Raw genomic sequence first — 15,941 nt, forward strand, 5'->3', positions numbered from 1 at the left:
TTCCATATACTAGTCTATTGATTAGTCCATGGACTACTTTATTGGCCCCTCAATAGTATATTGTCTAATCTATGGACTAGTACATATATGAATTATTCTGTGAACTGGCCTTTGAACTAGTCTATAGATTATTCTATAGACTACTCTAAAAAGAGGTGCAATATTTAGAGCCTTAAATGTAAAGGGGTTCCAATTAAGATAATACGCCTTATAATGGTTACGTATGACAATACCTCCTTAAAAGTTCGCCACAACGGGAAGTATAGCGGAACATTTACTACTAATGTAGGTGTAAAGCAGGGATGCTCTCTATCGCCTCTGCTCTTTGCTGTAGTCCTTGACAACGTTATGTCCAAAGTTTGGGAGAAAAGAAGAGGAATTGTCTGGAATTTCCACAGAAATCTTGAAGATCTCGACTTCGCAGATGATGTTTGTCTTATATCCCACAGACACAGCGATATGCAAAGCAACATCGAAATCGAATTCGTTTAGAACTTTTGCTATTTGGGTTGCATAATGTCAACACAAGGCGTTGTAGAGAAAGATGTAAGCTATAAATTGAGCAAAACTAGAGCAGTTTTCTGTCGGTTGAACAAGATATAGAGGACTCCTCAGATATCTATACACACAAAGTTGCGAATATTCAATGAATGCGTAAAGATAACTCTACTCTATGGAAGCGAGACTTGGCTTACATCAGTAGCAATGATAGAAAACATCCAAACGGCGGTAAATAAATTTTTGAGAATATCTGGCCAAACACAATTAGTAATACCGAACTATGAAGAAGATCAAATGAAACACCCATTAAAATGCAAATTATGAGAAGAAAGTGGAAATGGGTTGGCCATACTCTACGGGAAACCCTGGAAAGCATCACAAGATATGCCTTGGAATGGAACCCTCATGGCAGTAGAAGAAAGGGACGTCCGAAGAACACAATGCTGCTAAAAATTAGCAAAATCAACATGTCATTCAATGAAATAAAAATATTAAGTCTGGGTAGAATAAGATGGAATAATATTACAAATACCCTATGTTCCCAAGAGGAATAAAATGAAGAAGAAAAAAACTCTATGGACTGAATAATCTGAATAATCTTCGGAACTACTCGCTCAATAGACTAGTCTATTGTTTATAATAATCACCCGTATCGCCAATAGAAGTGAAATTTTTGTTCCCTTGAAATGATCACTCCCCTCGAAGGAAAAATTGCTATCGTGAACTTGCAATGAACAACTCATTCACAATAGTTAATTTTGTATGCAGCAGCTGTTCAATGCATAAAAATTCCTTAAAAAAAGTCTCTGCCCTGCACCATAGGGTCCAGCACGAGGGCCTGAACATATAAAGGTTCGTTCCTGAAAGGAACAAACAACACATTTCTATTCAATATTTTTTTAAATAAATTAAAAAATAACGTTTTTAACTAAAATTTTTGTAATCAAATTTCATTTAATTTAAATTATATATAATTATTAAATATTATATTATTCCGAAAATTATGACTATTGTATTTACAAGACATTTAAATATATTTTTTTAAAATAAAATTTTTAGATTTAAAAAAATATATATAATTTCTATTACAAGACTCCTAAATGCAATTAATTTTAAAAAATAATAAATGCAAAAACTAAAAATAAATTTTAAACAAAAAAACACAATTAGTAATACCGAACTATGAAGAAGATCAAATGAAACACCCATTAAAATGCAAATTATGAGAAGAAAGTGGAAATGGGTTGGCCATACTCTACGGGAAACCCTGGAAAGCATCACAAGATATGCCTTGGAATGGAACCCTCATGGCAGTAGAAGAAAGGGACGTCCGAAGAACACAATGCTGCTAAAAATTAGCAAAATCAACATGTCATTCAATGAAATAAAAATATTAAGTCTGGGTAGAATAAGATGGAATAATATTACAAATACCCTATGTTCCCAAGAGGAATAAAATGAAGAAGAAAAAAACTCTATGGACTGAATAATCTGAATAATCTTCGGAACTACTCGCTCAATAGACTAGTCTATTGTTTATAATAATCACCCGTATCGCCAATAGAAGTGAAATTTTTGTTCCCTTGAAATGATCACTCCCCTCGAAGGAAAAATTGCTATCGTGAACTTGCAATGAACAACTCATTCACAATAGTTAATTTTGTATGCAGTAGCTGTTCAATGCATAAAAATTCCTTAAAAAAAGTCTCTGCCCTGCACCATAGGGTCCAGCACGAGGGCCTGAACATATAAAGGTTCGTTCCTGAAAGGAACAAACAACACATTTCTATTCAATATTTTTTTAAATAAATTAAAAAATAACGTTTTTAACTAAAATTTTTGTAATCAAATTTCATTTAATTTAAATTATATATAATTATTAAATATTATATTATTCCGAAAATTATGACTATTGTATTTACAAGACATTTAAATATATTTTTTTAAAATAAAATTTTTAGATTTAAAAAAATATATATAATTTCTATTACAATACGCCTAAATGCAATTAATTTTAAAAAATAATAAATGCAAAAACTAAAAATAAATTTTAAACAAATATTGTTAATGACAATGCATTCATTCAAGTTCAATTAAGTTGTTTTATTTAAATACAAAACATTTTTTTTTTTCAAATGAAAAATTCAAACATATTTTCTATATTTAATTTTTTTTAACAATAATAAATGCAACACAATTAAAGAATTTACAGTTCACTAATAATCTCTCGAAAATATTAAACATATAAATACTATTAAAAGTTGCATATTTGTTGTCCCAGCAAACATTTAAGTTGCGTTTTATAGGGATTGAGTATTAGATAAAATTGATTACTTTTGCTTATTGGGTTCTAGGTAATGTAGTTATTTAAAACTAAATAAAAAAATATTAAAGTGCTGAAAGTATGTTAATGGATTTTTATTATTTAAGTTATAAATATTTTTATGCAACATTTTTATGGCAGCATAAACAATGAACTGTAAACTTCTAAAAGTATATTATTTACGCCTTTTTATCTACATATTAACTTATATTTAAATAAGTACTTGTACAAAAAATGTTTTTAATAATATTGCAATTGGTTTTTGATTTTTTTTTTTTTTTTTGGTTAAAGACTTTTTTTTTCAGAGTATTTTTATTAGTTATAGGAAAACATATGTTGTTAAATAACGTTACATTTATTAAAAAAAAAAACTCTTTAGCTACAATTACTTTTACAGATTTCATTAACAGTTGTAACTTTAATCCTTTTGTACTTTTTAAATAAGTCACATATAATTTGTATATTAAACTTATTAATGCCAAGTTTTATTGAATTGTAGTTCATATACGACATCAGATTCAAAATAGTATACCTAGGCCGCTATTGAACCCATTGCGTATTCCATTTCATGAAAAATGTTGGATAAAAGACCTCAAATAACAAGCTATGAAATGAATTGTCATATAGTGCTTAGAAACTTCGCCTTCTGCACGTAGTTCCTTAGAGTTTTCCATTCAGTGTTCCTGAGGGAAGTTATGTCAATGTAAATTTTGTGTAAGATTTCATAAAACAACAATAACAATGAGAGCAACTGATAGAAAGTATTAAAACATCTTTTGAACTCCTTATTGTCATCTGAATGTGAAGTTGTTGTAATATTAGAAAGTCAGTCCAATTTTTGATAGTTTCTGGTGATATCTAACGAATGAATAACATATTAGTCTTGAAGAAGTGGATAGTTTCTGGATTATTCGCTTAAAATCGGTTGTTAAGGACACCTCACAAGAAGAAGCCTAAAGAATCTCATCTTAGACGCCAAGACGGTTAATAGCATGATTACCGAACATTGTGATCAAATTATCGATTATTTGATATGATAATTTAAGATTCATAATCAGATATCTGTAACGCTCGCTATTGCTCTAAATCAACACAGTACGCATCGTACGACGGAGACCATTAGAGTTGGCCAAAATGGAATACAGTCTCACGATTCTTTCTTACAAAAAAATATGTTTTACTCTACTATCAATATGAGAATTTCGGGAAAAAAATGGGCGGGTTAGCAATAGAGGGCGTGGTGCCCACTAAAAAACTAAAATTCATTTATCTCTGAAAGTATACTAAGTAGAGTATTCAAACTTTGTATAAGTGATTTGACTTTAAAAGGAATACTTTGGTCTAGAAATAACTAGTTACTAAGAATAAAATAAAAAAATGGATTAGATCCATTTTTGTGGGTCTATCACCAAAATTTCGATATTACGATTTTAAACCATTGTTCTACAATATAAAAATATAAGTGAAATCTTAAATATTTGTTTCATATTTAAAAAATTTGTTTCAGTATACATATACCTAAGTACGTGTGAAATTATCTGTATATGAAGAGTATATTGTTTACATAAGAAAAATTAAAGACGAGATAAAAGTTCGTAACAAACTTAATAAACACGAGGCAGTGGGAGGATGTAAAGGATCAACATGATGTTGGCATTGACGACAATGTTGATGATAACAATTGGTAATCATAAATGTTGAGCACGCATACAATTAGCGACAGACAACAAACAAATGAATGGATGAAAGAATGAATGAATGACATTATGTATGCATAAATGATAGCACAAATATCCACACATACATACATACACAAATATACATATAATCTCAAACTCACTTAAGCAGAAGAGAATTTCACACATACACACAATAAAAGTTTATGTATTCGTGTTGGTAATGTTGAAGATTGTTTTGAGGAAGTCAAATTACCAATACATTTACATAAAAACATCTACATATATCTATAAAAAATATATGTATGTATATGTACATTTAAATACAGTTATTTCAAAGTATACAAATACTTTGAAATCTATGTATTTTTCATAAGACCCCGTTGTTCGCGTTGGTTTCCCCGTGATAAAAGTATAATGTAGAAAGGTTTAAAGTGACTTCATTCTAGTTTACTTAAGGACACTAAGGAGATGTTTAACTTCCATACAAAGAGTTAAACACTTGGCAAATGAACGAATAGTTGGATATTGGGGAAAAAATGCAATGTAAAAAAAACATTGACTTCCTGCAAAACTGCCGGGAATTTTCTATGTAAAAATATCTGTGTGTATGTATGTGTATGAATGGATAAAGTTATCGTAAGGTCGGTAAAATATCAAAGGAAGCTTAACATATCGTCAATAAAAATAAAAATTAATGATCCAACAAATATCAGCATTAGTATTACGAATTACAATCACAAACATGTGAAACTAGAAAAATATTAGATGGAAAGAACCTGAAGGACCTTTACACGGCTTGCTCTCGTACAAGATAGTCAAGAGATAAGGCGGTTGTATAGTGGATGGCAAAGAAAAACAATAATAACACGTTTAACATCAAATAACATTAGTATTCAATAAAAATACAAACAAATCCAACAGACATGCACATACATGACTAAATACACTAAATATTCACCCACCGCCTATTGTTCACTCACTTACTATACAGTCACTCACTCACTAGTTGTTCACACAGCATCACATACCAAGTTTTATATCCTTTGGCAATTATCCATTTTTCAAGGCAACAACAGCAGCAGAAACAACAACTACAGCAATAATAACATCAATACACAACAATGATGCTTTAAAAATTCAAAACATGCCAAAATGCTTAAGCTTTTTCCAATTAATTGGCCAATAACAAACAGCCATATTGAGGAGGACAACAAAAACTAAAACAACAACAAAACAGCAACAACATCAACTACTAACTGCCAGTATGTAGTAATAAAATCAACAACAACTACGATAACAACCAAATTGGACATCAAAGATGAAAATAGAACAAATATTTGTCCCTTTCCTATTGTTTTTCTTTTTTTGTTTTTTATATGGAGTTTTTGGCCAATGTTTGGGTAAACAACCTTTGGTCGAAATTTTATATTTTAATTAAATTAATATTAAATTTTTAGACATTTATCATGACTGAAATACAGAATGTTGGTCCCCTGGTCCGATTTAAATTCCAATAAAACACTCATAAATACTTTAATTACATAGGCCGAAACAATTCTAGGCCTGGGATCATAATATACTTATCCATCAAAACGGGATTTCGAGATATCGTGTCATGAAGATGAAATTTTATAACAGTCCGAAGATTTCAGAATATGAAATTCTTTCTGAATTGCTGAAATGTCATGAAGATGAAATTTTATAACAGTCCGAAGATTTCAGAATATGAAATTCTTTCTGAATTGCTGAAATGTCAGCTATCCAGAGAACGTCAAATCGGCTAAGGTACTATCGGATATTGAACAGGGATGTCAGAATTTATACTGATAGTCAAGGTGCTATTAAATCCCGAATGGTATGTTCCCCACATTTTCCATGAATGCCGGACGTTTCTTAATGAAATGGCGAGATATTTAAACGTTACTGTTTTATTGGTCAAGAAATATATTGCCGACACTTTAGAAAAAGCTGGAACCAAAGTGCTGAGTGAACTGGAAATGGACCAGTTTTGAAGAGTTCCACTACTTGCCATAAAAATACATATTCTCGACATCTGTTATTCCAATACTCAAGACCGTTGGTAGCGTGAGTATACTTGCTTCATCGCTAGATCGTTGTGGCGTTATACGGATCCACGGTCTTCACAGACCATTACTATTACTGGATATCGGTTATTACAGGTTTCTGTTAAGGCGTATTGATCTTCCATACAATGACTTCTGCAGAACTTATTAGAATGTGTATGAAGAAGATACGGTAGCCCATCTTATTTGTAACTGTCCAGCCCTGAGAACGATTTGAACTCTAGGGTCATACTTCATTTATTTTTCTGATCTATCAAATTTTTAATTAGAACGATTCGATGCATTCTAGAATTTGTCAAAATGGGTACGAACTTCAAGTTCTCACTAGGATGGACGTAATCTTTATATTACGTCTTTATTCAACACCATGTTTATCGTTTCTACTCTTTCGCTCTTTTCTTTCATTCATTCTTTCTTTCGTTATCCTCTATCTATCCCCCGTGGAATGTTACCTTCTTGTTGTTATTACAATCGCGAGGAAAATAGGTGCTACCAGTACCTCTAGTCTACCGGGACTATAAACTGCTGATAATCAAATGTATCTTCGGCCTTTACTTGGAATGATTTGACATGGTGTCGAACCAAAGAATCACATAATCTGGTACTACGGGAACAGGTAGTCCACATGGCAGAATTTTGGACTTGTCTTGTCTCAGTTATTGGAGAGTTCTCTTCGAAGTGCAAGTGGTGGCAGTGGATTAAACACAAATTCGCGGGAAGAGAGGTGCTGTTACCTACTCAACAGAGGGCATCCCTCTTGTAAACGGAATTAATGTTTTACATCTCGGAAGTTAAGCAACGGGGCAGCAATTATCATAGATTAGATAGCTCGAGTACTTGAGCAAAGTGCTTTTACATGTATTGGCAGTAGCGATCATTGTGTAAGATACATAAAGGACTGCAGTGAGTTCAAAAACCGGTGTTCACGTAAAGCACTTCGACATCTTTCTCTTCTTTCTCCACTTTCTCCACTTTCGCAATTCTTCTTTTTTTCTTACCGGTATTTTTACAATTATAATTTTGGCTACAAATGTACAATTAATTCTGTATTGGATTTCCGAAATACAATACAAAACCAAGTTTCATGTGTCTATAATTTAGACTACTGGGTTACAGTAAAAATGACAGTTGACTTCCATTCCCCATTACTTGGCGACACTAAAGTGACAATTGTCTATTATAATAAAGGATACATTCTTAGCGAAGAACTCAATCAGACGATTAGATTTGGGCAAATTAGACATTTGTGCAAATTAGTATCAAATTAACATAAATGTTACTATACATGTGCGCCCATTACTGATCTAAACGTATTGACATTTAAATTTAATGGCGATTCAATGCTTCACGTACGTAAATAGATTACTCATCAACTATGTTCGAGTATTGACCACCTGTATTATGCCCTGCTTAACATTTCCTACACGAAAAGTTCTCGTACTTGGAACAAGTCTAAATATCCATTCTAAATATTTAATACATACACACACAAATGCAAATCTATTGTTATGTATATGGTTGGGATGCGTGCTTTAGAGTATTTCATTATACTCTATTATAATGAGTAGCAAGTATGTGTGAGTATTTGTGTATGTGTGTGCAAATGTATATTTGTGTATGTATTGTAAACCAATCGACCATTTTATTTTGTTTTTTTTTTTTGTTGTTGAATTTTGTAGTACTTTTGTATGTGTGAGTGTGTTTTATTTTTCTGCTTTTATTGTCCCTATTAGGGACCTATTGGCCAAAAACAAAATCAACAACATACAAAACCAAGTCTTATTCCACATTCGTATTGATTAGTTTTACCAAACCATTGACATGCTATTTTTATTCAGTAAATAGCAACAATGACAACAACAAACAGCAACAGCAACGACATTATCATCAGTTTGAATTGTCCCAATTGTTGTGAGCTAAATTTAAGGATTTTTTTATTGAAATTTTTACGCTTTAGCAATAAAAAGATCACATGGCGTATTTTAAGTGTGTCAGGCTAATATCTATTTGTCATTAATGTTAATGGTTAAGGACAATATAAATACATATATAATTATGTATATTACGAGTGTGTGTGTGTAGTCAGAGTAATGCTTATATTGCAGGTGATGATGAGCATGCTAAAGTTGTTAATAATTAGAGCAAACATTAAAATACATAATGGATTGCGTTAAATATCCTTTTATGTGAAATAAAGGACCTTTTTTCGAAAATTATTTGAACACTGACAAATATCGTTGTTTTTAATAAATTTGACATAATAACAGTAATCACTCTCCTACATTTTATTGGAGTCAATCCCATATACATATGTAAGTGTAGGGTATCATATATTTTGTCATGTTCGATCATAATTTTTTACTTGTTTAGTCATAACATTAGTTTTTATATTTATTACTAATTATTTCATTTAACGTTCAGTATCCTCAAAGTAGTACCAAATTAAAGGCAAAATAATATCTCCTCTTCAAAGAAAATATTGGCAATTTAATAATAAATTTTACTTAAATTAGTTATACTATTATGATTTCAAATAAAATGGCTAAATAAACTTCCACACTAACTAACTGACATTAGGTTTATTGAAAATTATCATGGCATTAAACGATACTAAATGAAACGATTGAGTGAATTAAACCGAAATAAAAATATTATATAAACTTTCAGTGCGTAACAATATGCTTCTTATAACTTTCGTTGATAAAATCAATTAAGTTTAACGCAAATAAAGATTTAATTATGCGTAGCATTTTTGCAGCTGAATTTAAGCCAAACAGTACAATATTGCAAGGCCTAACTAAACAGAGATCCCTTTTGTGTCACACAACATACATAACAAGGCCTAACAATATGTGTATGAATACAATCATATAAAACACTTCATTAAACATACAATTATTAACGAGTTGTAGTATAGCGACAGCAACAATAATCACAAATACAACTGCAAACAAAACAAAAGGCACAAACAATCCTATCGACTTTAGATACTCGTAATCAATTGTATTCGTATTATTATTCGACTGGACTTTGGTAGCAAAAGTTCGATTATGTAAGCCTGAATGTTGTATTATGTGTAGTAATTTTAATAGTTGATTTCTATTATTGTTATTATTGGCCAACAAAAATACAATAAAATTGTTCTATTTGAGTTTAATTTACCATGTAAATTAAATATGTATAAATATAAAAATAAATATATATTTACATTGGCACAAGGGAGTTTGTCAAGCTTATTCGGTGCGTGTCACCAGGTGGCAGAATGGTCTCTAGTAGGCAGAATGGCCACCGTCATTGGAGAGTTTTGCTATGAAAACATATCTAATGGTGTAGATATCCCAGTCGTCCTACTTCCATGCCAGACAATGCGTCAAGTGTTCAATATGACATTGGCCAAAAATAACAGGGTGAGGAGAAGCATGTACTCGAAACTTCTGATACGAACAACACCATTATACTTAAACACAATAACGAATAAGATCGACTGGTGGAAGAGATGTATGCCACCATACATAGCTAAATGGTTATCTTAGGTATAGCGGAGGAGTTTGAAAACGTTGCTCCAGAAGATTATATTGTGCTAAATGGTTATCTAAGGCATAGAGGAGGAGTTTAAGAAAAATACTTCAATCATGCTCGAATCATTCAGTGACAAAGTGAAGATATACCTTTTCAAAGGAAAATATGTCTGAAAAGAAGGCCACAACAAGTCTTAAGAGGAAGTCAAGACACCAGTGTAGACTAGTAAAGTCGACAACAATAAGATAGTGAACCATAAAATTGCTTCTAAAGAAAAACAACAAGCTAATTCAATAGGAGTATGATGATCATTTAGGTAAAAATCTTGAATATAATGACTACTGCAGAAGTTGGTATCAATAAGAGGATAATGAAACTGCCAGGTATGGGGGAGCTATTTGGAATAAATCTTTATGAATATCTTCAACTTTATCCATGAAACCGATTGGTTTATTTCCGCAAGCAGAGCGTAACACTTAACACATGCTGCTATGGTCACTTGGGTATCACAATGGGTTCAGAAATTAAATGGATCCAAGTGAGCTGCTCATGGATTGGCTGCCCTTTTAACTTTGCCTTCACCTTGATGAACTAATGGAAATAACTATCTCTGGTACGGCTCTAATTTGGGACTGGTCAAGAAGAAGACTTTATGAAAACTATCTCTTATCTGCAGAAGTTGTCATAATGAAGAGGAGGAGTATGGAGGAGCTATTCGGAATAAATCTTTATGTATATCTTCAACTTTATCCATGAAACCGATTGGTTTTTTTCTGCAAGCGGAGACTAACACTTAACACATACTGATATGGTCACTTGGGTAACGCAATGGGATTAGAAATTAAATGGATCCAAGTGAGCTGCTCATAGAGTGACTGCTCTTTTAACTTTGCTTGCACCCTGATGAACTGATGGAAATAACTATCTCTGGTACAGCTCTAATTTGGGACTTGTCAAGAAGAAGACTTTGGGAAAACTATCTCTTGTACGGATCTAATCTGGGACTGGTCAAGAATAAGAATCTTCCTATACTTTCAAAGTCCACAGTTTATTTAAAAAATTGGACTGTGAACTACCGAATGAAATCACATTCTGTTCTGATAAACTACTAAATTGGCCATACACTTGTCATCTCAGGGCGCCCTGAGTCTAGCTTTGCTTATTGGCTGTTACTACTAGCCCACATAAAGAGGGTATAACTCCAAAGTACCACCAATCGTGTCCACAGCATCATTATAGGCTACATGGAGATGTTGAATCCTAATAGTGGAGAAGTGATCACCAACTTGCAAGAAGGCAGTTTAGCTTCCTCATGTATTCTAAATTCTTCCTTGAACTATTTTATCAGACTTGTATTAACCGCAATTTATACACTTTAATAGTCTCTATCGAGAATGTCCTGGTATTTTAGTTGGTAGTGTGTTAGTTACTATCAGTCTGGAGGTTGTAAAGTCGATTTCCATTAGAGACTTTGGTATGTTTTCACAACAGCCGACGTATGATGAAAAAATCCTGCTTTACCGATTATTTATAATATATATAAATTATTTTAATTAAAGAATTTATTCAGATATCCTAATTTTTATAAAATTTTTCATTACAAAAATATGTACGTAATTCAATCAAAACATTTTACCACCAATCAATCAATCAAAACATTTTACCATTTTACACACAATTACTACTCGACGTATGAGTAATTTTTAATTGCTATATGAAATAATTATTAAGTATACGCCTATGTTCGTAACAATAATCAAACCATTTTACCACTTGCACGATTACTACTAGACGTATGAGTAATGTTTTAATTCTTATATGAAATAATTATTAAGTATACGTCTATGTTTTTAATAGTAAAGAAATTTTTAATATAAAATATTCTAAACACTTACCGTCCTCAAGAATGAAACATCATCCTGCTCAGATCCTCCTTCAGCTTCAGCCATTTTTGCTTAAAATGACCTCAGCTTTAAAATTGTTTTTTCGTTTAAAATCCAAAACTGTAACGTTGGTTCTTCAAATTTTTTGTTTGTGTATTGCGTTTAACAATTAATCGTTTGGCAATTTTTATTTTGTTTTAATTAAAAACTCAAAATGAAAATTTTTCTTTTATAAAAAAAGTGTAAAAATAATGTTTATTAAATTAAACATGCAACAAACTCTGCGTGTAAACGCACGCAGTCAGTTTGTTGACCTCGTTAGTTGGTCTTTTATTTGGCAGCAAATTTCCGTTGTTGTCTACAAAATGGCTGTCACTGAAAAAAAGCTATAAAATAATAGAAAAAATACACATTAACACGAGAACATCATTTGAAAAATACAAAAAGTGAAATTATAAATTAGATTTATTTAAACAGATGTACAGCAAGAACATTCATTCATTCATTGCGATAATGTCAAACGTGAAAAATCCACACGCGATATAAACCGGAAGTACAAGTTGCTTGTTCGTATTGATGAGATTGCATGGTCGATTGCGTTTTTTTATTATTTAAAATAGAAAATAGAAATTTCTTTTGAAATGTGTGTGTGAATTAAATAAAAACTTGGCATGAGATGGACTATGATGACATTCATATGTGATTTTGTTTTTCTATTTCAATACATATAAATGTGTGCGATACAGTTTTAAAATCACTGTTAGCTGCCATTCATCGTTCATTGCAGTGTTAGGGCAACGACCATTAATATAGAATTTTCTAAAACATATGTTGGCTTTGTTAATTTCTTTTATGTTTTGTTTTCGTTCTAAATTCTCCTGGCAAATGTAAACAATCCACTAAAGTGAAATTACAAAAAGCTTATTTCTCATTCAGCTGTTAAAATGGCGCATGCCTGTTATTGATTTTACTTTAGCTGTTGTTTTTCTTAAATTTTGTTTTGCTTTTCATTTTCTTTTTTGAATACTTTTTACATTTGTATGTGTATCATATGTTTTTCATTTTTGTTGTGATTCTTTCTCTAGTTCTTTCTTGCTCTAGTTTTATAGTACTCTTTTATATTTCCTAGTAAATTCTCTTAAGCAGAGTATTCTCTTTTCTTTGGTCCCACACACTACTTTATGCAAAATATATTGAATGAAAATTTTCATAGAAGTTCAAAAATTAAATTTAAATTTTATCAAATATTTTTTTTTCTGGCAAAGTGCCAATTTAACGAGTGTTGTTACGACACTTAAAACAAATTGATTCATTTTATTTAATATTTTTTTACTTTTTGACTAAATATTTTGTGTTTTATAAACACTTATGCGAGTCTCTATTGGAGGTACTTAGTTTGTAAAACATTTTTGTTTAATATATTGTAATGCATTTAAAATTTTTTGTTTTACTTCAATTCCATGAAAAGGTCAGTGTTCTACTTTTTAATTATAATTTTTTTGTGGCCTTATAAGTTTGTAAACACTTGACATTTCTTTTAATTGTTAGAAAAAAGAAAGTTTGTCAAGTGTTAGCGAAAAGGTTAACAATGTGGTTGAAATTTATTGTTAATTAAAAGTTTGTGTTGTTATAACTTCCAAAGATAAAGATGTCTGTAGATTGCAAGGTGACAGACTAACAAAATGAGTGATTTATAAAATCTTAGTGACAGTTTCTTAAAACTTTTTGGGTAAATACAAGTGTGCACAAGATTTAATGATTAACGTAAATAATAAGTTGACAGTCAAGCTTATGTTTTGAGTAAAATTTAAATTTATACATCTTTTAAGAAAAGAAAATCGAGGAAAAGAAATTTCTAAGAACAGTTTTGTAGAGACTGAAGAGAAGTATACGGAGCTATAATCAAAAATATACTGACAGGTAATGCACCCCAAAGAGATAACAATGATGTTTATACGAAACAAAAATTTTTACTTAAATGTAAGGTATCTCTTAATGAGTGTGCGAAATATTTGGATGTATTGAATACTGGGTCATCACTCAACAGCAAGGGTAGAGACTGACTCCTTTGCCGACATATGGTTCTCAAGCACAGCTACGCAACGCATTTGTAGTGATTACTGGCCAATAGCCTTGTATCAGAATATTAAATCTTCCAAGTAACGCCACGATTAATAGTCATCTAAGGACCCTAACCGAGAAAGGTCTATTATGCAGACGATGTCGTAATACTTTAAGCGGAATGTATCCAAATTACTTTTGTGGAAGAGCTGAAGGGGTTTTGAATACGGCCGTGAGCTGGGCTCTACCGATAGACCACAATGTTGTCCCGGCGAAGACGGAAATCTGTCTTTTCACAAAAAATGCCAAAAATTCTAAGTATATTGTATCCTGGGCAAGAAGATACCGGTGACAGAGTTTAGTACTTAGGTGTAATACTTGATCGATAATTAAAATGGAGACCACATAGAGTATAGGATCAACAAGGCACATCGGTGCTGGGCGCTATATAGGAGATCCATGGGCATGAAATGGGGCTTTAGACTTATTATGACACAATCTATCTTATGCTTTAATAATCTAGTGGACTTCTTTGGACATAAAGTATAATATCAAACAAGTACAAGTTGTTCAGCTTACGCTAGATATTCTATCGATTGAAACCTATATAAGATTTGAGACGGCACTCACAGCCAAACGGCTCATAACTTTGGGCAAATTGGCCAAAAACGGTTATAGGACAAGTCATAAATGTATACTAGTTGTATTGGAAGGCTATACGCTATCATACACTTATAACAGATAGAATGTAAAATAGTAGGAATTCGTTGCTAACGAATGGCTCTAAATTGGGGGCAAAATGGGCCTGGGGTTCTATATTGAAGACCCAGAAACAGAAATATACCACAGTTTACCTAATCACAACACTAGCTTCCAGATAGAAGTCCGAGCAATAACGGAATGCATAAATTGAATTAGAACAAACACGGAGTCTTAACATATTTAGAGGCAGCCAGAAGGCCATTTGGGCGATATCAGATGATAAAGTTTAATCTAAGGCCTATTGGATTACAATAAATCTCTAACTGAATACCCTCCTAGAGGTAAGGTTTACATCATATGGGTACCAGACCACTGGGGAGTAGTCGGCAACGAAAGGGCGAATGTAATAGCTTTGAGCTAGTTAATCTGATAAAGACAAAAACATTTGAAGCAATGAGTGCAGAATTAAAAATATCGATATGAGCCTCATGTAATAATGGGTTGAAAGAAAGAGCAAAACGAGAAGACCCCTCACATTGGTTAGTATGATGGTACGTATTCTGAGTGGACACACAGTATTACGGACACAGCTATACAAAATTGGATGTGCGGATTCAGACGAATGTAGAGCCTATAGTAAGGAGAATGATGCTCTGAAGCACTTTCGTCGCCATTGTCAGGCTTTCACCGAAATTAGATCAAAATATATTGGGAGTTTTGTTATTCTGGATATAAAGTCCCTCACTAACACTAACAAACAATTTAAATGAAAAGTTATATTTCTGCAGATTTTATGCAAATACTTCCTCCTATCAATCTAACCTACAAGTAACGACTTCAGTAGAAGTCGAAAAGTTAGAAGTGAATGTCACACTTTTTTCGTCATCGCAAGACCCTAGCGGAACATAGACTTGAAGGATTTATGCGAGTAGAGCATCTTAATGTTTAACTTTATTATTATCCTATTTTGTTGTTTTTGTAGAGGATCATTGAATAACATAGTTTCTTTTGTTTAAAAAATTTTAATTTTTATGAACACCATTTATCACTTCTTTCGATCCCGAATGTATGTGTGGACAGATAGTTGGGAAATTATCACAGCTAACGATGGAAGATAATTTTGTTAATATAGCTACAGTGACTGGCTTATCCTGTTAGTAAAATTTTCAAAGACTTTGTTGATGGCTTT

The 15,941-nt window shown here is 31.9% G+C and overlaps 1 protein-coding gene across 14 annotated transcripts in view; it reads right to left on the reverse strand.

Moving 5' to 3' along the window:
* The window catches only part of LOC119615090 (ryanodine receptor), a 109,023-nt gene that overhangs the window by 64,517 nt on the left and 28,565 nt on the right, over nucleotides 1–15,941 (reverse strand). For 13 of the 14 annotated variants that reach the window (XM_037971239.1, XM_037971172.1, XM_037971245.1 and 10 more), the window contains exon 1: nucleotides 12,002–12,055. In XM_037971239.1, the coding sequence (XP_037827167.1) occupies nucleotides 12,002–12,055 (54 nt within the window). Of the gene's footprint in view, nucleotides 1–12,001; nucleotides 12,376–15,941 lie in introns of those variants that run through there. The other variant, XM_037971251.1, reaches the window with a different exon arrangement.

Source organism: Lucilia sericata, unplaced genomic scaffold, assembly GCF_015586225.1.
Source record: "Lucilia sericata isolate MDLA Ls3-8-SP2 unplaced genomic scaffold, ASM1558622v1 Contig000046F_arrow, whole genome shotgun sequence".
NCBI lineage: Eukaryota > Metazoa > Arthropoda > Insecta > Diptera > Calliphoridae > Lucilia > Lucilia sericata.